The sequence below is a fragment of the Lepidochelys olivacea genome (genome assembly GCF_965140295.1).
Source record: "Lepidochelys olivacea isolate rLepOli2 genome assembly, chromosome: 10".
In the NCBI taxonomy this organism is placed as follows: domain Eukaryota; kingdom Metazoa; phylum Chordata; order Testudines; family Cheloniidae; genus Lepidochelys; species Lepidochelys olivacea.
In genome coordinates this window covers 52307911-52333289 of record NC_140420.1, presented here as the reverse complement: position 1 = coordinate 52333289, position 25379 = coordinate 52307911, and the positions used below count along the sequence as shown (strand labels likewise).

The following is a 25379-nucleotide window of genomic DNA, read 5'->3' as shown; positions in this document are numbered from 1 at the left end:
CCTTGTCACAACTACTTTACAGACACTCAGAGAAATCCTTCTGGCTGCAACATTCTTTTGTCTGGGGGTTGGTTGCAGTGATGCTTGCTCACTGAGAAAACAAATCGGAAAACTGTTGTAAAAAAATAAAATAAAATAAAATAAATCGGTCTATTAGAAGGGAATGTGGGAAGTAGAGATGCCTGTTTATAAATCAATCCCTATTTACAATACTGCATGTTTTACTTAAATTATTATTGATATTACAGTGTCCTAATTGAGTTTTTGTAATTGTAATTGATATTACAGAGGTCCTAGTCAGGATTGTGCTAGGCACTGTACAAACACAGAACATGTGACAGCCCCTATCTCTAAGAGCTCACAGTCTGCCTCCATTCTATTAGGAATATAATTTCCCTCTCCAATCAGATAAACTGATGATTTTTACAAATTTGTCCCCATGTGTGTGCCAGGAGATGAAATATTTTAAATGAATCCCTTTTCTTAAATGCAGAAAGTTAACCTCTAGCAGGCCCTCTTGCCTTCTTTCCCCCTACTGTATTCCCAAATCTGGTAGTTCCAGTAGAAATGTAGTAACAAGCCAGAAGATGATCGGTTCCAGTTGTGGTTGCAAAAATATGACTTCCTCCCTGCGCAAAGGGCAAAAGCGAAGAAAATTTCACCAGCCCTGTACATCATTGAGCCTCAAGGCTCTTTAAGGTTTCCTTAAAGCTGTGTGTGAAAACTGTGAATGGATTTGTGAGCCAGAGAGCCCTCCAGCCTTCACCACACCCCAGGGAATGACCCGACCGAGTTAATGCCTATACCTTGTGGTCTGTTAGAAAGAAGCCTGTATATTACAGGAAGGGAGGAAAGCTCGGTGGGCTCCCGGTGACGTTGGGGCTGGGATTTATTGGAGGGTCCGGGATGGGACGCGCCAGCCCCGCTACGGAGCAGAACAATCACCCAAGCGCTCGGCTCACGCCAGTACTTTGCAAGACGGGCAGCTCAGGCATAACTTCGCTCCCTGCAGACAGTCCGCCCTGGCTCACAGCATCACCCGCGCAACCCGCTCTGGCCTGCCCCCGGCAGCGGCCAACGTCCCGTCCCCCGTGTTCAGGGTAGACACAGGCACAAAACTCTGCCCCTGCCTGCCTGCCTTCCCTCCCTGGCCCATCGGATCCCATATATAGTCATATCCACGGTCAAATGGTAGGCGGCAGCGAATGGGAGAGCAAAGGCCGGAGGTGGAAAAAAAGCTGGGAGTGATGAGAGCCAGGGGGGTAGGGACGAGGCCAGGGGGCGGGGGGGAGAAAAGCCCTCTCCAAAAAAGTATTGGATGGCTGGCTTGAGGAATGCAGGCAGCCCCCGTGGAACGTACATATCTGCGCGGCGCTGCCCGGCCGGCGCTCCCACTGCAGCCCGGCGCTCAGCCCCAGCACAGACCCGCCTCCCGCAGCCCGCCCGCCCCGTCCCTTCCTCCGTGTGTGGACTCCTAGCCCGCCGCCACCATGGATGCCATCAAGAAGAAGATGCAGATGCTGAAGCTCGACAAGGAGAACGCCCTGGACCGAGCCGAGCAAGCCGAAGCGGACAAGAAGGCGGCGGAGGACAGGAGCAAGCAGGTCTGCATTTCGCCGCGTGCCAGCGCGCGAGTCGGTAGCCACCAGCAGCACCCCCTCGGGGTCCTCATGCGGCTCGCAGGCTGGAGCAGCAGTCTGTCCCAGCTCTCCGCCGTGTGGGCTCTTACCGGCTGCCTGGACTTTGCTTCATGGGATTCCCCTCCCCGCCCAAAGACACTGAGTAACTCGAAAGAGCGGAATTTACACCAGTGGAGTAGATTTGAATAACTACCCGAGGGATTTGGGGAGGGGAAAAGGGGGCCAGACAGACTTAAAATGTCCCTTAGAGCCGGAATAAAGTGTAAAAATTAGTAGCTGGCTGGTGATGGACAGCTCTGCTTTGATTTAGCTAAGTGCAAGTTAGCCCATGTGTTCCCCAGCCTCCTCTCCCCCATTTTATGCTAAGCATCGGAAAGCAGAAGTGTTCCCTTGCAAATGCAGCGCCGCTTTCCAGATGTGTTCCACTCCTTTCCTGGGATGGAGTTGGATTTTTTTTTAAATTGCATTTACGGGGAGGTTGGGGAAGGGAAGAGGGGGAAACACCCAGAAAAAATGTATCTGTGCATTGTATTTCCTCTGTGTGCGCCTAGTTTGAGGAGGACATTGTGCAATTGGAAAAGCAATTGCATGTGACGGAGGATACGAGGGACCAAGTGCTGGAGGAGCTGCACAAGGCTGAGGAAAGCCTCTTCTCAGCAGAAGAGAAGGCCACCAAGGTAGCGTGCCTCTGCCAAGAGCAAAAGGGAATCTAACTCTTTCTCTCCTTTTCTCTCTCTGTCCGTCTGTCCTTTTCTGTCCCTCTGCACCCACACTTCTCCTTTGCGCGATCACATTGCCTGCTGCACCCTTCCCCCTCCCCTTCTTCCTACCCCACCACTTTCCACCCGTCTCGCAGCTGGAGGACGAGTTGGTGGCTCTGCAAAAGAAGCTGAAGGGCACTGAGGATGAGCTGGACAAATACTCCGAGTCCCTGAAAGATGCCCAGGAAAAGCTGGAAGTGGCTGAGAAAAAGGCCGCAGACGTAAGTTAGTGCCCCCCTTCCCCCAGTAGACACACACAACGCCCTCTCTACCCTCCCAAACCCTACTGCCCTCTGCACAGGACACATGCCTGTGCTTCGGTCCAGCTGCATCCCAGGGACATGCTTGCTGTAGGGGCCAGGTGTTTCCTGGTCAGAGGTGAAACCACGCTGCCTTCTTGCATGAGGTGCACACACCATCAAAGGCACAGACATGGATTTCTGCTCACTCAGCACATGTGCATTTCAGATGTACTCACCTCTCTAGACAGAGCTTGTAAGTAAGGGGTGGGTGGGATGTTTGTTTAGACGATTAAAAGGAGGGGAGAGGAAAAAATTACCATTTCTCCTGTCTGAGAAAAGTATTTGCAGTCATTTAAAGATGTTTTTATTGGTGAGTTATTTGCATCTGTTTTTCCCTAGGCCAAGAACAGTAAGGATTGCTGTTTTACTCTTAGTACAGGGTCTTTTAACATATACACAGCTACCTGCTGGGGTACAAAAGAGGCCTAACATCAGCTAGGCCTTCACTGAATCATTACAGCTTAGGTTACCCTAACTCCGTGGTTCTTAAATTGAAGGCCATCTCCTAGATTTTAATGTCTGGAGATATTTGAGGTTAATAATTCACCTGTTAAAGGATAAGACAGCCCTCCAGAAGATGATACTTGCTAGGTCTGCAGTCAGTGGGATAGAGATCCAGAGAGCAAGCTGGGGGTTATATATAGCTCCTTGCTTTATATGGTATAGTGTGAAAGCTTGCACCCCACCCGAACCCTCATCCCACCCATCTGTTTGCCCCTTGACAAGCATTAGTTTCATGCATGTAGTACGTACAAATTTAGCATTTCTACAGCTTTACATCCAGATCCCTCTGGCCACCATTGTAGGATTCAATTCCCTATGAGTGAATTTCACCTCTGAATTATAGAATTAGGTGATGCACAACTCTTCCAAATTGATGATGTATTTCCCCCCTTAACTCAGCTTTTAAAATGAATCTCTAAAAATAATACAGTTGGGAAGGAGTTTTAGAGATGATGATGAAGCAAAGTATTTTAGGTGCAGGGAAAATACTTTAGAGGATGAAATGTAAACAAGAAAGATCTAATTGTGTGTGAAAGAAGACAAAACATTTCTGTTTACTTTTTTTTTAAAGTGTTTCAGTCCCAGTATAGACTGTACAACTTGATTCTTAATTTTCAGATGGAGCTCAGGATCTTAAAAAAAGTGTGTGTGAGAGAGAGAGAGACTCTGTATAATATGGATCAGATGTCTTTCTTTCTCTGTATAAGGCTAAATGGATGAGAGGCAGCTCTCCCGCAGGACGTTTATTTAACTTGTTCAAAGGAGCCGCATATAGATCCAGGGAGATCTTCCTTATAAGGAAAAGTATGCAAACTATTTGGGAATAGCTTGCCTGAAGAAGAAGGCAGGAGAGGGGAGAGACATGTTACTAGATTGCTTTCATGAAAAGAGAGACGTCTCCAATGCAGTCATGGTGCCATTTCCCTTTACTTGGAAGAAAAACACCATTTTGGAATTGGTGTGGAGAAAGCAGTTTTATTTGCAGTAACCGCTCAAGCAGAGGGTAGCTAGGATGCCTGGCTTGTTTTCGAGACAAAGGCAGAGATTTAAAAGCTGCTCTGCAATACTGTGTTTCCTGGTGTATGCAGTGTCTCCTGTTGTGATAAGAGGTTGTGGTGAAGCAGATATGTAGAGTATCTTTGGGAGCACAAATCGTTTATTCAGAGTATTCCTCCTCCTACTGCACATCGGTCCAAGCTTTGAGAGAGAGATCTGTCCCAGGGAGGGAGGGGAAGAGCTCACATGAGGGAGTGAGGAAAGTCAAATGACTCACCAGTGCAAAATTCAGTCACTCCTTAAAGCACTTCCTGAGCCTGAGAGCCACCAACCCACCTCCCCTGGGGGCTAACAACCCCCTGAGCATTGCTCGGAGATGTTAAAACCGCTCCACAGCCTCCCTGGCAGGCTCCAGCCTCTGTGCCTTAAACCCCACCACGTGGCATATGCGGTATAGCGTCCCGAGCGACTCAGTCAGCTAATCGGGCCCTTGTCCCTATTCAGTGTTCCTCTGCGATGTAGGGGGAGGGTGGGGAACTCCTGGCCTGCCACCCGCTTTGACTGGTGACTTTTCACACACCGCCACCGTCCGTCCCTTCTCACGCCTTGGGGAACAGCCCGTGGACAGAGGGTACGATGGGTCTCAATGTGGGCGGCAGGTGGCGCTGCCGCCCCTCGCTGCCAGGCTAGATGCTCACTTCCCTCCGCAACGCCCATGCACGCATGGAGGCACCAGGACCGTGCCCACCGGCCCTGCCTCACACCGGCCGGGCTAGCGTCTCCCCGTCCTCCCAGCCTGTTTAGAGTCCAGTGCCTTCCCCCACCCACTGCACGGGCTACTCTGGGATCTTCTCGATCTCCACCCCCCATTGCACATGCCATGCTGAATCCACCGGTGCCGACCCCAGACTGGGTCCGTGTGTCCTCCATCCGCCCGCGCCCATTGCAGAGCCCAGCCTGGGTCCATGTCTCTCTCCCCCTCCATTGCAGAGCCCAGCCTGGGTTCATGTCTGTCTGTCTGTCTGTCTCTCCCCCTCCCCAATTGCAGAGCCCAGCCTGGGTCCATGTCTGTCTGTCTGTCTCTCCCCCTCCCCCATTGCAGAGCCCAGCCTGGGTCCATGTCTGTCTGTCTTTCCCCCTCCCCCTCCCCCATTGCAGAGCCCAGCCTGGGTCCATGTCTCTCTCCCCCTCCATTGCAGAGCCCAGCCTGGGTCCATATCTCTCGCGCTCTCTCTCCCTCCCCGCCGTCATTGCAGAGTCCAAGGGTCCTGGTGTCCTCCCTCCACCCCACCCCCCATTACAGGGTCCAGCCTGGGTCCTACCTCCTCCCCCCGCTCATTGCAGCGCCTAGCCTGGGTCCCTGGGGCCTTTCCACCACGCCCCATTGCAAAGCCCAGCCGGGTCCCTGAGTCCTTCCTCCTCCCCTAACCCCCATTGTAGAGCGGAGTCTGTATCCGCCCCTCCCCCCATTTGCAGAGCCCAGCCTGGGGCTCCCTCTGCCTGCCCCCGCACGCTCCCTGTGGCACCGGCCGGTTTGGGGCTCCGTGCGCAGCCCCGTTGCCCAGCCCGCGGGGCAGCCCCGGGCGCTGTGCGGGCAGCGCAGGGGGAGGCGGGGGAACTTCCGGGGCCGAGGCGGGGCGAGGGGTAGCCGAGCCGCAGCGCAGGGAGCGGCGGTGGCGGCGGTGCGGAGCCGGGGCCATGGCCATGGCGGGGCTGAGCTCGCTGGAGGCGGTGCGGAGGAAGATCCGGAGCCTGCAACAGCAGGCGGACAGCGCCGAGGAGCAGGCGGGCAGCCTGCAGCGGGCCCTGGACCAGGAGCGGGCTCTGCGAGAGCAGGTACCGGACCCCGGGCAGCGCCTCCCAGGGCTGCTGCTGCCTTCTCCGTGGGGTCGGCACCCGGCCCTTCCCGCTCCTCCCCAGGGCTCTCTGCGCGCCCCATCCCCTCTGCCCCCAGCCTTTGCCCTGCGCCCTGCTGGCGGACACACCCAGCGACATCCCTGTCTGCCCCTCCTGGGGCTGGGGGCAGGGCAGAGCTGATTGCAGGGCAGGTTTCTTCTCGCTCCCTGCATGTGGCCTCTGCAGGGGCTGGGGTGGGAGCGTGTGAGTGTAGGGGAAGGGAAGGGCTGTGCTTAGATTCGTAGCAGAACAACAGTATCCTGGAGACAAATCTCAGAGGTGGTGGGAGAGACTAAATTATACCCGGAGGCTGTCCCCTGTTCCCCTTTCCCCCACCCTTTCATTCAGTTCTGTGCAGCTTTTAGGGGCTAGGCAAGGGCACAAACACCCTTTCCCTTTAAATTAGTTTTTACACTGGGAAGCCTGTAGCTGGCCCTTTGCTGTGGGCTGTGTTCTGCTCAGTGGCCTAATGAAGCTTCATAATCTCAATTCCATTGTGAAACTCAGTGCTAGTGTTTGTGATCCTCCTAATTCCTGGGAGGATAGCCTGTTTTTCAGATTTGTGATCACTGATGTACAGCAGTCTGTACCTGATCGGTTGCAAATTTCAGAAGTATTTATTGTTGCATTCCTTTTCCTGGACAACTTAGACTTAGAGACTTCATTGACAGTTTTTTCTAACACAATGGTTACTTTAAATGCCAGTTAAATGGGTTCTGTTTTTTTCTGAAGAATGTAACATCAGGCTTCAGACAGACACCTCAAGACAAATATCATTTTTAGCAAGTATGGTTTGGATTTCAGATAAGTACTAGATAATTGTGGCTATTAGTCTAAAATGTTAAGTTTAAAAATAAAAGATTCTGAAGATATTTTAGGTAGACTAGGTTGTCTAGCATAAACGTTGGTACTAAAGAACCGTGAACAAAACGTTCAAAGTTGGGTGCATACAGTGGGGTTCTAAGTTTATATTTAGGCATCTAAATAAGTGGCCTGATTTTTTGAAGTGCTGGGTACCTACAGTTCCCACTGAGGTAAGTACTCAGCTCTTCTGAAAATCAGGTTACTTTTACTTAGGTGACTATGAACTGAGGAAGCCAATTCTGAGCATTTGGCAACAATGTCTCTAAATGCTATACAAATCTGTGTGTCTAAGGTGCTTAGATGGCCCACATTACCCTAGTATCTAAGTGTCTCACAGTCTTAATATATTTATCCTCACAGTACCCCTGTGACGTAGAGAAGTGCTATTATCCCCATTCTACAGATGGGTAACCGAAGCACAGAGAAACTAAGTGACTTTCCCAAGGTCACACAGGAAGTCTGTAAGAACAGTAGGGAAGTGAACCTGGATCTACTGAGGGCCAGGGTAGTGCCTTAACCATCCTTACTCTCTCTAAAGTGAACAAACTCTTTTTTTCAGGCTAGCAAATTATTTAAAGGTCAGTTAATGGCTTAGGTATAAAAAGTAGGAACCAAGATACTCCTTACAGAAATATTTGTTTTGCTCAGGTTTTTATACAGAATACATTACAAAAAACAAGGAGCATCACCCAGTATGTGTCTAGGGATGTGGTTTTGTCTACTGGTTACTGCAAGGGACTGGGAGTTCTATTCTTTGCTTTGCCACTGTCCTTTGGTACTGCTTTTAGTATCTCTATACCTAAATAATGACAGGTTTCAGAGTAGCAGCCGTGTTAGTCTGTATTCGCAAAAAGAAAAGGAGTACTTGTGGCACCTTAGAGACTAACAAATTTATTTGAGCATAAACTTTTGTGAGCTACAGCTCACTTCAGAAAGCTTATGCTCAAATAAATTTGTTAGTCTCTAAGGTGCCACAAGTACTCCTTTTCTCTGTACCTAAAGTTTCCCATATGTAAAAAGGTAAAAATTTACCTCACAGAGGTGTTTTCTGTCTTCAGTGTTTATAGAAAACTTTGTTCTTTGATAATGACAGGTTTCAGAGTAGCAGCCGTGTTAGTCTGTATTCGCAAAAAGAAAAGGAGTACTTGTGGCACCTTAGAGACTAACCAGTTTATTTGAGCATGAGCTTTGCTCAAATAAACTGGTTAGTCTCTAAGGTGCCACAAGTACTCCTTTTCTTTTTGTTCTTTGATGTCACTTATCAGCATTCATTTATTTCATTATAATAGAAAAACTGGTTGTAGGGTCTCTAGTGGCCTTTCCCTATAATCTGGAATTTTGTACGTGTTCTAATCTAGGCAGTAAATGCACAAGCGTGTTATCTGAGGTCCATCAGCAAGTGGAATGCTTCCTGATTGGTTGCAGATGGCCTTCTCAGAGACAACAGTGATGGCTCATTCGAATTCTGTAACATTCTCACCTTTACATTCTCACCAGTCACTTCACATACCATTTTCACAGTTAGAGGCAGATCATGTCATACTTTTGCTAATTTAATAGTTCCCATATTAAACATCCTTAAATATGGATTCCTCTTCTAAGACCTTGAGAACAATAATAAGATCCCTGGAGTAAAGGACCCTGATTTCCCCAATTGAGGTAATAGCTTGATTACGGTGGAATCTTTTAAGTATATAACGAGTTTTGCTACTAAATTATTAGGGCCTGGTCTTACACTATTGAAAACAGTGGCAGTTTTGCCACTGACTTCACTGGAAGCAGGATCAAATCCATACGAGCGGTCTTAAGTATTTTATCAAGTGTTGTCGTTAGAGGAAGTTAGAGGTTTTCTTCCTTTCCTGGAATATTTTATTTAGATTGTGGAAATTCTCCAGAATTTATTTGCATGATATTTTAAGTTCCTTTGAATGAGGTCAGCACTGATGTGAATAAATGGAGAAAACAGAACTGATGGGCACATCTAAATATGTGGCTCTGCTATATGAAATAAGCATCCATGCTGAAGCTGCACTCTGATTCCATTTTTCTTCCCAGAGAATGAACTGCAGCAAGCAGTCTACATGATCCTTTCCATAGTGTATTGCTTGACTTGTATGGCATGTGACCAGCTAGATATTTTTTCTTTTGTGCAAGGTACAGAAATGCAAACAATAAAAAAGCTAAAGCTCTAGCCAAACGATATCATAGCTTACCACTTTTGAACACTAAACCAGACTGTCTTTTCTTGCACCATTGGCTGCCATTTTCTTAAAATATAATAAGTGAATGATGCTCCATTCTACCTTCCCCTCTCTGCGCGGCCCCCTCTCCCCCCACCCCCCCATTTTATACATTGCTAGTGACCACATTTGATGATACATTTTGCACTCCACCCCAATCTGTTATATGACTTCTCACTGTAAAAGTATGCAGTATATAGTGAATGCTGTGGCATCAGTGCAAAGGGTTGTGTTTATCTATTAGCCATGGGAGTGCCCCTCCATGTCATCAGTAATTTTTTCCTTTCCTTACCATATAAGGACAGAAGTCCTGCTCTGCAGCAGAATAACATAGGCCTTATAAGGCCAGTTGGTAAACCCTTGCTGAGTTACTGCTTGTAGAACAGGAAATAAGACTTGAACTTTAATCATCCTGTGTTTCCTAAGTATGTTGTGTGCTCTTATCACATTAAGAATAGTTTTAACATAATTGTTAACTTGTAATATTACCACTTTCCCAAGGTGTTTTTAGACTAACATTTGAAAACCCCTTCCCCCATAAAAAGTTGTACTTTTCAAGTTAAAATATCCAAGTGCTTTTCATAAAACCTCTGGCCTTTAATAAGAGTTCTGAACTGTAGTTTGTGGTTGGGAAAAGAATAAAATTGGAGGGAATACTGACACTTAGGGATTTTTTATTTTATTTTATTTTGGCCCTAGTCCTGGAGTCCTACTGTCAATGCTCCCATTGACTCCAAATAGATTACCAATTTGTGCCCTTGTTGTGTGTGCATAATTTCATTCATTCTAGTGGCGGCTGTGCATCAAAGGATAGATGCTATCCAGTACGTAAGCGATCCTCATTTACACCTTGCACAATGGGATCCTGGTCCATGACAAGCATTCCTAGATACTACTGTGATACAAATATTATTGTTATTATGGCTGTAAATGATGGATCCTAAAAAACTTTAATTGCAAAAAGGCACTGACTTGTACCTTTGCCATGAAAGAAATGTGTAGTTTCAATTAGATGTGATTTTTTAAAATTTTTTTATTTTTTTTTTTATTTTCACCTATTTTATTCTACACAAAAACATGATCAGAGAATTCTAGTGAGGAGGCTGACCACATCCATGACCGAATCCACCTCTAAACTGGAATTCAGTGATGGCAGGCACCATAATCACACTTCCTTGTTAGAGCAAAGTTAATAAATGTTGAAATAGTTTTCAGCGCATTAAAAGTCATTTGTATTCCTGGAAGTAATTTTCCTTTTAAAATAGTGACCCTTTATTCTAAACACTACTGCCCTTCATATCCTTTGGAAAGAAACAGAGAGGCTTAATAAGGGAGTTGTTTACAAAATGCTGTCACAGTACTTACTCTGTGACTAGAACAAATGTAGCTTGGAAAATGTCAGAAGTGAAAGCTTGTAAAGATAAGAGGCGCATAGTCTTGGTGTAAATGTTACACAGAAGATTAAGCAAATCTCTAATGCAAGTAAAGCAAAGCTGAGGGTAATATGCAGATAGTATTATTAAAATATGTAACCAAATGTGTTGTGAGAGTTGGTGAGGCCAGGATTCCTGTGTTAAAGTAACATAGGCTAGACTCTTGTTTTTCAGCCTTGTGTCCCCTCCTGTGAACAAAACTCATTAGTATCCAGTACTGCATGTTTTATTTTTGGGGTTTTTTTTTAGTGTTCTGTTCACCCTTTATGAGCTGGATATTTGCAAATACCTTCACCCATGTATTGTAATTTTGGGTGTTTCCTCTATGCCTTGTCATAGAGATGCTGCTTCCTACCTTTCTTAAGCTCTAGGAAATGTTCATACAACTTCCGTTGTTAAAAGAAGGGCAAGTTCCCACATACAGATTTAAGATATAGGATTTAAAACCCTTTATATTCCTATAATATGTTCTGGGTAAAGTGGGCAAAACGTAATTTTGACATTGTTTAATGTTTACGTAAAGATTCTGTAATCTGAGGATATGTGCAAGCTGAATACATAGTAACCAAAAAATAAACATATACTCACTGAACACTTGAGTTTCTTAGGGCATGTTGTACAGTATTTAGGTATTTCATATCAGGTGAAAAATCGATCAGTTGTCCTCCATTATGAGATAACTACACAATTCAGTGAAGGAGTAGGAGAGAGAGAGCGCGCAAGTGAGTGTGTGCTCGCAGATCTGTAGAGATACATAAAAAATATCTGTTGGCCACTTAACCAGTTAGACTAGTGTTCTCTCTTACTACATTCTCCCAACTGTTGTTCTAAAACCATCTAAATGGTCCTTTACAAAAGAAGACTCTTAGGTTGTATTATGGATTCATTTTCTTTTCTGCTTCTACTTAGGCTGAGAGCGATGTAGCTTCTCTGAACAGACGTATCCAGCTGGTTGAGGAAGAGTTGGATCGTGCTCAGGAGCGTTTGGCAACTGCTCTGCAGAAGCTGGAGGAGGCTGAGAAGGCAGCAGATGAGAGTGAAAGGTGGGTATGGCCTGATTCATGTTCTCATTTGAGCAGCAAGCTATCTTTATGACAAGCCAAGTATTGTCCAGATGTGGGTTGGATAAAAATAAATTAACCACCTTTCTATATCTTGTGATTGCATGTAATCTACTGTGCCTTTACATGCGTTGACTTCAATCAGTTAAAATTTGGAGGAACATGTTGAACGTGCAGACTTTAGTCCTTGTTTATATGTCAGGTTTTGAGATAACTTTACAGATATCCTGTGACCATTAAGCTTGGTGCTTTGGCTTTTGATGTGTTGTGCTACCCTTTTGAGAGACCCAGGTTAATCCAACCCCAAGACTTTTGTATCTTGGGCCAGGAGTTCTGTGGTGGTGGTGCACACTCAGTCTCCTGATGGGAGACTGTAGAGTCCATCTCTCCGGAGCATCCAACTGAGAAGCCCACCCAGAGACTGGCAAGCCTTTGAAAAGACTGCTGCTCTGCCTGTTTGTATGGTTTGTGCATTAATGCAGTTTTGTGCTTTCATGGCCAAGGAAGGGGAGAGAAACAGTCAGTCCAGACTGGGATTTGAGGTAGGGTTTTCAAAAGTACTTAAGTGAGTTAGGAGCCCAGGGTCTAAGTGCTTTTGAAAATCCCACCTGTAGACTTGTAAAATTATATTTAATACCCATAATAGTGCCTTTCGTCTGGAAAGGTCGCTAAATGTTTTCCAGACTTACTCTACACCATTATTCATCATGCAGCCACCTTTTGAGGTGGGAAGCATTTGACAGACACACAGCACATGGCACAACAGTTGGGGAAGGGAATTTTAGTTTAGCAAACTGGGCAAATCCTGGCTCTTGAAAAAATGCTAAATGTTTTGTTTGTACGGATCAGAAAGGACTTTAGGTTCTAAGGTCCAGATACAGTAGCTCACAAAGAACTTTATTTATCTACCTCAGAAAAATACCCAGCAGGGAGTTGAACGTGCAGTGCCAGAGAGTTGAGGCTTAAGCTACATACTTTCACTGAATGCATCCGATGAAGTGAGCTGTAGCTCATGAAAGCTTATGCTCAAATAAATTTGTTAGTCTCTAAGGTGCCACAAGTCCTCCTTTTCATATTGTCCTTAATCACTTTCTTAGGATATCAAAAGCAGTTCCCTTTTGTCATTCACCTTTGGGTGAGGGAGCACTTTAACTGAATTGAAGAAAAATGTGGTCAGGCTGCTGATTGCAAACTTTCATGTAATGCTGAGTTGTGCAAGCAGCATAATGAACCACTCTTGTTTAATTCAGATACCATTAGTTTCTTATCAACCTCCTATGAAAGCACGCAGGGAGCCAGGACTAGACCTGACAAGTTTTGCCTCACAGTTTGTAAAATAAAATGACACCTCTGACATGCTGCATCCATCTCAGTCTGTCTTAGAAAGATGCACTCCAAACGGTGTCAGGATTGGAGATAAACTAGGAAGCACTAAGCCTTGTATTTCCTGTTTTTCCTGACTTTCAGAGGAATGAAGGTCATAGAGAACAGAGCCCAGAAGGATGAGGAGAAAATGGAAATCCAGGAGATCCAGCTTAAAGAGGCCAAGCACATTGCTGAGGAGGCTGACCGCAAGTATGAAGAGGTCAGTTCCTGAGTGCAAATCGAAGAGCTGAGGCCTTACAGGCTTTGACTACAGCTTTTCTCTTTTGTTTGCCTTAAAGTACAAAAGGTCACAAGCATCCCTGTCAATAAGAGAGCAGCACTGTTCCCACAAAGGTTTGATATGAGAAATAGGCTCCTGAGTGCCTCGAGAGACAAGACTGCGGCTTGTCTGCTAGAGATCTGATCCATACTCGGATTCCACTGCACAAGTATGAGTGGAGATCTGTGCTCATTCCTTCACAGAGAGTAGCCCACTGCACAGAACCATATTTGATAAAAAGGCAGACAAAAATGGACAATAATAGCACAGACAGGATTAAGCACATGTTGGCCTGTCCATCATCCTGTTATGTGATATCATGACATCGCATACCAAGATGCTGGTGCGTCAGCTATGATTGCTCCAAAATGGCTGAGAGAAGGATCACTGCTGTCTTCAGAGAAGCTATAAAAAGAAAATTTTATTTTAAAACTGTCATGTTGGTGAATGGGAATAGGGGACATGAAAATCTTGGTCAGGCGATGCAGACAGGCCTATATAAGTAGCAAGGGTCTAGTGCAGCCAGGAACCCATTAGATTTCCTTGAATCAGTAATTCCACGAGAAGTGTATTGTCCCTGTACGTAGAACATTATAGTGAGAGATATCATCCAAGGCTTTGGCTGCACTAGCATATAGTGTGCAATAATGTGTGATTTTGTTTGTTTGTTTTATTTGCCTTACTCTAGGTGGCTCGTAAGCTGGTGATCATTGAGAGCGATCTGGAGCGTGCTGAGGAACGTGCTGAACTCTCAGAAGGGTAAGTGCTGTGACTTCCCGGAGAGGTGTGTGAGATGCTGCGAGACCGTACTATACTTGCACGAGATGTTGGCAGTACACTTCTTTGTGTTCAACTCAAAGCTATGTTTTGTTCATTTACTGTAACGATTGAGATAAATGTTAAACACCAAAGTAAACGGGTGTAGGTGTATGTGTGTGCGTGTGTGTTTTTTTTGTTTTTTTTTTTGTCACTGCATGCCCTACCTGCACACTGATTTTGTGAATGGCTTTTGTGCATTTCATGTGTTCACTAACAGCCAAGTCCGACAGCTGGAAGAACAATTAAGAATAATGGATCAAACCTTGAAAGCATTAATGGCTGCAGAGGATAAGGTACTGATACTAATATACAGTTTTCAGGTTTAACTGCAACCCAAGTCTTTGATGAGCTTTCATAGCTGTTAGTTCACTCAGTAATGATGAATGAACCTTCACTGCACTCTTTACTCTCTTTGCATCTTGCTTTGGTGGCTTTCTTTGGTCTTTTTTATTTTATTTTATTTTATTTATTTAACCTTTACAACTGATCTTTTGGCAGCCAAAAAGAAGCTGAACTATCTCATATTTAAAGGGTCTGTCAGTACTTTCAAGTAAGCCTGGTGCTGTAGGTAACTTGTTTGTAATGGGGTTTGTTTTTGTTTTTTAAAGAGAATTCTGGCATTGTAATGAATTGCTTTCAATTTGTGATGGATTCAGCTGCTTTTTAGGCCGTTCTTTTGCTCTGTAATTCAGTTTTCATTTTTCTCAATCTTTCTCCCCCCTTTTTTTCTATTTCTTTTGCTTGACTGATCTCCCACCTGTCCCCTTTCCTGCCTCTGTTCCAAAATAATAGCAAATGTGCTGAGCTTGAAGAGGAGTTGAAAACTGTGACCAACAACCTGAAGTCGCTGGAGGCTCAGGCAGAGAAGGTAGGCTAGGGCCTTATAACCCCAGTGGCCTGAATTTTTATGCATTGTCCTTAAATGTTTACACCATATTTCAATAAGGCTTTTGGTAAATGGAAATATCTGACATTAATACAAGTATATAATCAATTATATTTAAATATGCATAACATTAATTATCAGTCAGTGTTACTTAAAACTTTATAGCTTTCAAATGCAATTTGTGTGCTAAGATATTAAATTTTTTCCAACTTGTCCTCCTACATTAAAATTATAGTACCAAATGCTGCCCTGAGTTACCACTCGGCAACTTGGGCAAAATGTGGCCCTTTTAATAAATGACAGCAAGACCACTATGTCTTGAAAGATAAATTAAAGTACATCCATACCTAGAACTAGTATATGGTTATCATTACAATGTAAGATTGTCATACATGTTGTATTTTCATATAGAGAATATTTGGTCTGACATCTCATGCTCTTTCTAATTACAGTACTCACAAAAGGAAGACAAATATGAAGAGGAGATTAAGATCCTGACTGACAAACTGAAGGAGGTAAAATTAGAACAATCCTCTATTAATGGATTTTACGATACTGCTCTGATTAATGTGAAATTTAACTTGTCAGTGTGGAAAATAGCATAATGTTAGGTGCCAGCATCAAAGCTATACCGCATTAGACAATATTGGAGGATGATTGTGATTTTACACCTATTTCCTATTATTCTGTCATTGAACATACTTTTTTTTTCTCATACTCATTGTTACCTTTGTATTTGTAAATATCATGAAAGTTTCCTAATGTCATTTGTATAGTTTTTGACCTTGTATGTCTTTTTAACTCCAGGCTGAGACCCGTGCTGAATTTGCTGAGAGGTCAGTAACCAAGCTGGAGAAGAGCATCGACGACTTAGAAGGTATGATTGTGCTTTATTGTTCACGCTTCCTGCAGAATAGAAAGCTGATATTCACCCATGGGCTTCGTCTAGTGCCCAGTCCTACAAATCTTTATTCCATGTGACTAGTCCCAAGCAAATAAGTAGGACTACTCACATAATTAAAATGGGCAGGATAAGATCCTAAATGAATGATGTGTTTTCCAATCCAAATTTATTACTCCCATAATTAAACATTTTAGCTGGACAGTGTTTTGCTCTTGCCTGTTTCTTGTTCTTTGATATTCTAAGACTATTTTTTGCTTTAAACTCTTCTACTTGGATATTCAGATAAGGAAAATGATCAGATGGTAAATGTTATTAATATGCTAGTTTAATTACTTTAAAATATCAGCAATGAGTAGTATGTTTGTTGTAATTAGGAATATTGAGTTAATTTAATTTATGACTGAGATAAGTGCAGGTCAGGGCAACTATTTCATGGCATAGAACAGCTGCTATTTTCAGTGAAGTTAATGGTTTGTATACACATTCAGGGGCACAGCCTATTTAACGCCACACAGTTTGCATTTAGGGCTCTGATAAATCTATCAGAATTGCAGTAAAGGGAATAGAATTCTCTTTTATCTCAAGAATAGAATTCAATAGTGCTTTGTAATTAAAGGTTAAGCTATATGAGATTTACTCCTAAAATTGTGTTGACTTTAAGTTCAGTATTGTAAGAACCTTAAGTGCTGATCTAGAAAGCTGACTTGTGCAAGAGGTCTTTAAAGGTTATAAAAGAGCCAGCCAGCTGCAGAGAATTTACAGTCACTTTCTCAGTTAAAAAGAAAAATAAGATGCTTGGGAAGAACTAACCCTCTGGAAAAGCTTGAGGGTATGACATCATTCAAAACCCAAAACATTTTTAAGGCGGAAGTGGGATACCTGGTTCTCCCTAAGCACCATTTTCAAGACTCTTCCCTCTCCTGCTGGCTTGTAGCTCATTGCATGTGCCTTGATAACTTATATAATGCAAGTTAAATACAGTTTAGGGAAATGGGAATTATTTTTTCGTCGCACACTTCATTTTTTTTCGGCTTTATCTATATCTCAGCTTGGCTAGCTGATGATGCAGTAATTTTAATTGACTTTTCACATAAAGCCTTTCACCATTTGTATTCCTTCCTAATTTACATATTGTTTGTTTTTGTTCTCTGCCTGCCATGCCACTTCCTTCTATGCACTGTTCCCCTTTTTTGATGCTGTTTCCGGATGGTGTCCCATCCCACCACCTTCACATTCAATCACCTGATCATTCTCCATTTCCTTTCACTTCTGCCTTCCCTGGTGAATGTTAGATGAGTTATATTCTCAGAAACTGAAGTACAAAGCAATCAGCGAGGAGCTGGACCACGCTCTCAATGATATGACTTCCATGTAAATGTCCTCTCAACCTGTGCCTGCACCTGCTTCTCTACCCTCATGATTGTTCATTTGCAGCCTTGCAAAATTATACTTGCTCACTCTTTAGGGGGAGGAATACGTTGAATGGGTGTGATTCAGTGTTAAAGCATCATTAGTATTTTCTTCATCATGCTAAAGGGTGGACAAGTATTGTGCCTGGCCTGGTAAATTTCCTGACAGTTTTGCAAGGGTGGCTTAATCAACTCACTTTTACCCATTTGTTTTGTATCCATAAACCCTCTTTCCCTTGCAGTTATCTGGCTCATTTCCCTTTTGGTTGTTCTTTTACTTTCCACTTCTGAGTTCACTTCTGTTCAAGAATTTCTACAATGCTCATCATTTTGAAGTTGCCAAAAGATAAGAGTCTCCTTACATGCCATTCAGAGAATGTTTTTCATTTTATCATAATGATTACCTCTTTAAGACCATTTTTAAAAATAGAAGTGACAGCTGTTGAGATGTGGGTTGTTTCTGTGAAGAGCATTTGAAAAATAAACCTTCACACATTTGTTAGTGGTGAAATAAAGTAGTTTGAGAGAAAAAGTGGTGAAAGTATAGAGTATTGGCTTGAGTAAAAAAGCAGAAATTTTTACTTTGAGTAGAAAAAATGAAAAGGAGATAAAATTGAAAGATATGTAGGGTCTGACCAACCAATGTCTTGTTTGGTTGGTAGAGTGTTGTTTCAAGCAAACTGAATTTTCTTGTGTGCTTTGAAGACATTGAACAGAAGTCAGCTATGCTGAAACCTTTACGTTCTCTCCCCCTCCCCATACTGATAACTCTCATGTGCACTAATTTTTTAAAACTGAGATCGGAAAACCCTGAACACTTGTGGCTCTGTCTAAAGCACACCTACCTGTAGATGTTACTTTCAATTTCTACACTTCACTTTCAGCGTTCAACACATTTTAGCCTTTGGTTAGAGCCACCAGTGTTTTTTGCATGTATTGAAGGTTTTACATTTTTTCACCCTGCTTAATTTTTTTTTTTACATCCTTAAATATACAAACTCATTTTTTTATTTTTTTTCCTAACTTCCAAGTGTTGGAACTTCTTGGTTATGGCCTAATATTATCTGTTTTGTATGTTTTGATTCTAAGCTCAGAAATACAGTTCCACACAGTGATTTATCACACTAATGTCCTTATAAACAGTTTGTAGGACTGAAACAGCTTTATCTCCATTTACAGAGAATAACGTGCAGTGCCTTGCATGCAAAATCTTCTCGCTAACAATTGTAGCATAATTTAAATTTGGGAAATTTCCAGTTTGAAAGTAGGCTTAAAATCTGAGACAACACCATAAACGTTGAAGGTTTAGTAACTATAACTGCATTTCTGTAATTATCTTTGAATTATAGGTAACTTTTTTTCGTAAATGGAGTTTAACAAATGGAACGATAATCAGGAATTGACTCTCAATTGTAAATACATTTCTCCATGGTTATGTAAATGGAGGCATTGCTATAGCGTTCCAAAAGGAGTGTGGTGTGATATTTCACTAGGAATCATCTTGGCATGTTTGCTTCCACTATGCTATTGCTGCTGCTTTCTGAGTTCTTTCCATTATGCCACTTTTATTTCCCACCTTTTATCTTCATGCAGATAAATTTCTTTGCTTCACCTCTCCAAAGATATCTTCATCAAGCTGGATAAACCACCTTTCCAAGCTCTTGGATGTTTCATGGGTTCATTGTCCTGTCCTCCAGCTTATTCTTTCCTTTTAGGCTCAGGACATTGCTCTCATTGTGCCTTCTATTGTACAGAAACTCTTACTTCTTTCAATGTAAAATAAACATCCCACTGTGTAAGATGTATCCCTTTTGCTATTCCTTTGCCTTTTATTTATTTACATGATCATTTCAACTATTAATCATATTAAAAATCTGCCTTTTTTGCCAATAAGGAATTATTTTTGATTTTTTCTTTGTTTTTCTGCTGTCCTTTCCTCCCCCTTCTGACTGACTCCAGCAAACATCTTGCCAAAATATCAACAATGCAGAATTTCAAAATGAAAAATACCAGTCTATGGCATGATAATGCTACTCTTGGCTATCTTAAATTGGTCGCTTTTGGAACGCGATCCTCTTTTTCTCTCAAATTAAAATTCAGATGATATGACTTTTTCCTTAGAGTATAGTGGTTTTTTAGAGTCTTATTGTTGGGCCAAAATCTGCAAGGACACAGCTCCCTCTGGGGTCATTCGGTCGTGGGAACATAGCTGAGAGTCCAGTTTGGCCTTTAAGCGTTTGACAGTTGTGTTTTTCTACAGTCCAAAATTTCCTACTAGCTTGAAGTCTTGATGTGGAAGACTTCCTGCATTATATAAGTTTGTTGTTTAACTTCTAGTAAAAGAACTTTTAAAGGGGTAGCATGAGGGGAAAAATCCTATGTTTTTTTTTTTTCTTTTCAAAATAAGATAACCAAATGTCCCTATCTGTGTTCATTAACAACATGGGTTATAGAATTTTAAAAATTGATTGATCTATCACCATAGATAGGTACTGTTAGTTTGCTTTTTACATTTCACTGGGGAGATGAAATACAATAGTTTCACTTTCATTCTTAGTCAGTTTCACAGACTGTGCTAGGACAAAGCTGCAAGTTCAAGTTGCAGAGACTTCAGGGGAATGTTTTTAAATCTGAACAAAAAAAAAACTGTATCATTGTCACGTATAATTAAAATCTTTTCATTGATCTCAGGTTTTGTAAAATTTTGTCTGACAAAACCAAAATGATGGGTTCAGACTGACCTGACAGTGTTCCTTTTAAATACAAACCACTAAATACTGAGGTTTCTTGCTCTCCTACTGTAATGTACAACTAAGCCTTAATGCTGCTTCAGGAGGACTTATGTTCATTGTAACTATTTTAACTTCATTTCCTTCACAATGGAAAAAGTCCTTTTTTTAATAGCTTTACATTAAAGTGAATATCAATTGAAACTGAACTGACTACTAATTATTGCTTTCATTTGATTTTGTTGCTAAAGTTCTAATGCTCAAAACGTTTATAAGCTCTGGCCAATGTACTTGAGCTTGAATTTGAGGGTGGTCCATTTTAAAGTTGTAGAACAGTAACTTTTTAATTTGGCTATGTCTCATTCCAGTTTGAAAGATACCATCAAGTAACCTGATGTAGAGCTTTTCCATTTATATTTTTAAAACCTGCCATTAGTTGCAATTCTCCATGAGGCTTGAAAATACTTCCTTCATCCCTCCCTGCTGTTTCTTCTCATTTAGTAATTGTTCTTTACTCCCTTCATTTTTTGAATACAGTTGGAAATTACCTCTTCCCCTTTTCTTTAATAACTTCGGCTCATGTCATCTTGTCAGCTCAGTATATCTGTTTGTTCACCCATGTTACTGCTTATTAGAAAAAGTTCTGGAACCAGCTGTGGAGGGAACACAATGGGTTTATTTATTTATTTATTTATTGTAACTTCAGTAGAGTCTAACCAGATAGTTGCTATGATTGTGAAGACTGTCCAGATTATAAACACATTTATTTTTAAATTTGACTACGGCCTTGCCAATGGTTTTTCTTTCTTTTCTTTTTCTAATTTAAATCCACTAGTTATTAAGGTTAAAAAAGCCCCTAGTTGGCTTTTTCCCCTTTTATGTATACATTTAAAAGTTAGTGAATTAAGCACAAGATCAACATTTCCAAGTGTGGCTAATTATTTTAAAACTAGTCTCAATTTGGGCACACAGAAAGATTGGGAATCCTTACTTCAATGATTTATATAACTTTAGTTTTGACTGACACAGGTAAACATTCAGATTTTAATTCAAATTGTAACACAGTATTGTTTCTATAACCACTAAATGCATTTTGGCATTTAAAATGGAAGCTTAGCTACATCTAGGTTTGGATACAGTTTCCAAGTGTATGTCAATATAAAACATTGATGTGGGAAAAGAGAAGGTAAAAGAGAGAAATTGAGGCAGTCTGGTAGTGGTGTTCTGGTATATCCTCTGATCTTACTCTCCTGGTCAGTGGAGCCTGGGTTCTCAGGAGTAGCAGTTGGTGTTTGCCTCTCATTACACAAGTGCGTCCTACAAACTAATTCATGGCAAGGTCTTGCCATCTTTGTGAGGTGCTAGACACCTATCTTCCAGGGAAAAGCACTGCAGTTGCAGCTATCAAGAAGGGTAAAAGAAGCAAAATGGATGGTTCCCCACAATTGAATAAGTTGTGGAGTAAGGATGTTCAGAAATCTGTGTAGACCTGTCTCAGAATTCACAGCCAGGCTATCAAGAAAAATACACTAAAAAATGAAGGGAAACTGAATGCAACTTCATGGAATAGTCCTTTCCAGATTTAGTGTCTAAATACTGTAGAGTTTTGTCCAGTCTTGAAAATGAACTCTGTTGACGGTCCTTTAGTAGTGTACAAGAAACACATTCAGCTGTGAATTTGCATGCTATCATTTCATCTATAACATGAAAGGTGTCTTTTGTGAAAGCTGTCAAAGGGGCACTTGAGAGTTTTTTTATTCCAGTTTAAAGACCTCAAAATCTCCCTATTTCAGTAGCTATTTCACTATACGTTCTCTTCCTAAAGTACCATTTCAACTACCAAATTGCACAATAAAGAGAACATGCAGTGAAGCATGTGGATCTTGAGCAAATTCCTGTTGAACTCAATGGTGTAAAACTCCAAATGGGAGACTCAGTGGAAAAGCTCCAGTGATTTCAGTATGACTTGGATTGAGCCAAGAAATAGTGTGCTGTTGACTATGGCATTTCTGCTGCAGTGAAGGCTGATTATACTATTGCTTTTAGTTAGCTAGTATTGAATACAATTCTGCCACCCCTTCTACATCTGCAAGGAGTCCTGGCATTCATAAAACAAGTAAACCCTATGTACATTGCTCATGTATGTGAATTCAAGCAAGGAAGTTTGTTTCACGTGGCTTCACTGAGAATACTGTAGCAATTGTCCCATTTTTCTTCTTGTTTTCCTGACTCACAAGCCTACTCCACAAAAGGGGTCTTAGAGAAATCCTATATAGATTGTAAACTGTTTCTTGAGCTTTGGAGTAAGTATTTAGTCATCAGAGAGCTAGAATATAAAGGGATCCCTAAGGTAAAGATTTTCTCTCAGTGTGTAACTAGTTGCTGAACTGTCTGTGGTGTGACTAGTTTCTTTATTAACTCTTGCTCTCCTGTTTCTCTTCTAATCTTTGTTCATTCTGCCTCTCTTTTTCTTCTAACCTGCTTGCTGACTGTACAGACCAACTCTACCAGCAACTTGAGCAAAACAGTCGCCTAACTAATGAACTAAAGCTGGCATTGAATGAGGATTAAACTTTAGTGTGAATAAACTTAGTTGTGTCTAAACATACTTACTCTGAAGTTCCTCAAGAATGAATGAGTGAAGGTAGAAATATGCAAGAAACCTATAAATTGATTTCCAACATATTATAACTGCTGTAAATTAATGGATGAAATTCTCAGTTCACTCTTGGGGAAAGAAGTGCAAGTGGAAGAAGTAACGCTTCTGATAAGGCTCCCGTAGTATCTTGGAGCAGCCACAAATTCTCTCTCTGCCTATGTAATAGTGTCTTTCCACTTCAGTACCAGTTACAGTAGGTAGCTGATGGTATTTTAAAAACAAGCCCCCCTCTTTGTAGAGAGGTCATAATCCTTTTTAGCTGATGTCACAAATTGGAGTTTTACTGGTAAATAGAGGAAGAAAAATATTAGCCAAGATTCAGGTTTCAAAACCAAAATAAAATATATTCCCAGCTGCTTTGTATCTGGAAATTTAATGCACTCTTTTGAATTACAATAAAATTGGCTTGTATTTGAATAAAAGCAGTCCTGAAATAGAAACCCCTTTTGGAAATACCTGGTCAGTTTAGAGGTATGCTTGCATCAGAATAAAGTCGGTTTTACTGGATTCTGGTAGCATGTAGCTCCAGAACATTGTGCTCACATACTATGTCACGTAAGAGTGTTAAATGACTGTTCTATTAAAAAAAAAAAGTGTGCATGCAACATAAAACTACTAACTGCCAATAAAACTGTTGTTGTTTTATTTAGCAGCTAATATAACTTGTTAATTTCAGTTTTTGGTTCTTTTGTTCTCATTCTCTGCAAGTTATGAATTATAATGCGACTTCAAAAGTGTGGCACTGCCTAGAATACAGATTAGCAAAGTCTGTCATTTATTAGCCTGTTCATTAAAAAAAAATTAAACCTCCCCATTTCCACAGCACATGGCTTCTGGAATTTACAAAAATCTAGTCCATTTTTGGCAATGTGTTGTTTTTAACATACATAGCTGCAGAACAGTTCAAAACTTGCATCACTTGCAGTTCATTTTGTTAGTTGGACCGTTCCCTTGCTGTCTTGGCTGGGAACATTGGTATTTATGAGCATGTACATTTCTTATCATAATAAACCCCTCCATTATAAGTGATGATTGCATGCCTTCATGTAAAGAAAATTGATGTGTCCAAAGAGCTGCTATTCACATTTTGATTTTCTAATCCCATAACAGAGAAAGTGGCGCATGCCAAAGAAGAAAACCTTAGTATGCATCAGATGCTGGATCAAACTTTACTGGAGTTAAACAACATGTGAAAACCTCCTTAGCTGCAACCACATATATATTTCTTTGTTTTTACACCTGCTTGCCATGAAACCCCTTAAACATGTTTTTATTTTAGTTTCACCACAGTCACAGGAACATCTGCTAAATACTAGGCAGGGGTCAGGAAAACACCAAAATGGGCAAGCCATATGCAGGTTGAACTATTATGGTTTCAATGTGCCATTTCCCAATATAATGTTGCCTACACTTTGTAGAGAGTTCAGCAACACCAGTATGCTTAGTCTGTCCAGGCATCTTTGATGTGTCAGAAAGAATATCACCTCAAGTGCCAGCTATATAACAAGACAGTTAATGTTGGAGAGACAAATCAGGTGTGGACTGGTGCTACTTTGAACAAAAGGTACAGCTGTGGTCTTTTGTTTGATATTGTACAAATCAGAAGTTAGTCCAGCATGGTAATTTATTTTATCTGAGTTTTATTGAGCTGTGCTAATTCAATAAAACCAAGGATTTGTAAACCACATACAATATTTAAGACTTTTTGGTTTTTAACTTGTATACCTGCAGCTCATTACAAATGTGTAGGTCAGCATTTCAACTTGAGTATCCATTCCATTGTATTTTTCATGTTGAAATGAAAGATTAAGTAAATTCTGGAGAAAACATAAATTTGGGAGATTGTTTTAAAATGTATTTTATTTGTGTGGAATTGGGGGGGAATTTATAAATTGGTATTTGCCTCACTTTATTTTACACACATACTGAGCAATTTTCAAAGTATACCTGTATGTAAACGTTGTATAATGATATGAAATAAAACGCACATTTTAGGACATTTTTTAAAATTTTGCTGTCCTGTGATTTATATTTTTAATCTTTTCAGCTTTTTGTCTATGTAAAGCATGAGTATGCATGGATGTGGCTCATCGGGATAAAATATATTGAAAAGCTGGCTTTCCATCTTCTCTAAAAGTAAAGTGAAAACTATGCCAAAATGAATAACATATTACATTTTGTTTGCCCTATTACTAGAGGGTCACAGTAGTTAACAAATTTTTAAAAAACTATATGTGCTATAATAACATGCTCTTAATTTTTAATTATTGTTCTGCGTGTATATTCTTAGAGATTGGTCCAAACCAAACCTCCCAATCCAAACACACTCAGGACTTGTCTTCACCGCAGAGTTAAAATCAAATCATAACTCAAGTATTGCCCCTAACTTGAGTCTGTCCAAACCCTTATTTTGAGTATGGTAGTGCTTTTAACTCGAATTGTCTGGCTCCTTGGGATATAGGCTACAATTCTAGTTAGCATGTCTTGCCAGCTGCTAATATACCATTCTGTGTAGCTTGAACATTATTTCACAGTCAAGTAGTTAACTAGGCAGTAAAGACATGTATCCTCACACTCTGAACCAGTTTTACAGTTCAGACCCATCTCTCTTTACTGGTGGATAGGATTTTC

General features: G+C 41.5%; 1 protein-coding gene and 1 long non-coding RNA gene across 14 annotated transcripts; both read left to right on the top strand.

Annotated features, from left to right (window-relative positions):
- The first annotated feature begins 1342 nt into the window (after positions 1-1342).
- Positions 1343-24757, top strand: TPM1 (tropomyosin 1). 13 transcript variants are annotated; one of them, XM_084641175.1, is made up of 10 exons: positions 1355-1604; positions 2192-2317; positions 2497-2622; positions 11546-11679; positions 13165-13282; positions 14031-14101; positions 14954-15029; positions 15500-15562; positions 15855-15924; positions 23859-24757. In XM_084641175.1, the coding sequence occupies exons 1-10, from the start codon at positions 1491-1493 to the stop codon at positions 23939-23941; spliced, it is 981 nt and encodes a 326-aa protein (XP_084497301.1). In that variant the 5' UTR covers positions 1355-1490; the 3' UTR covers positions 23942-24757. The 13 variants fall into 13 exon arrangements, with proteins under 13 accessions (XP_084497308.1, XP_084497304.1, XP_084497306.1 ...); XM_084641182.1 differs by lacking the exons at positions 2497-2622; positions 23859-24757 and adding an exon at positions 22587-23070 and having other exon boundaries at positions 1343-1604; XM_084641178.1 differs by lacking the exon at positions 2497-2622 and having other exon boundaries at positions 1351-1604.
- On the top strand, positions 16235-19165 carry LOC311527321. The gene is made up of 2 exons (XR_014713307.1): positions 16235-17322; positions 18954-19165. It is a non-coding gene; the product is annotated as an uncharacterized lncRNA (long non-coding RNA).
- Positions 24758-25379: the final 622 nt, after the last annotated feature.

What these genes read in the sequence shown, in the direction of transcription:
- TPM1 (XM_084641175.1), top strand. Translation starts at nt 1,491, where the DNA reads ATGGATGCCATCAAGAAGAAGATGCAGATGCTGAAGCTCGACAAGGAG. An exon ending in CGTGCTGAACTCTCAGAAGG is followed by an intron (nt 14,102 to 14,953) that starts GTAAGTGCTGTG and finishes CCAAAATAATAG; the next exon opens with CAAATGTGCTGAGCTTGAAG. An exon ending in TGGAGGCTCAGGCAGAGAAG is followed by an intron (nt 15,030 to 15,499) that starts GTAGGCTAGGGC and finishes TTCTAATTACAG; the next exon opens with TACTCACAAAAGGAAGACAA.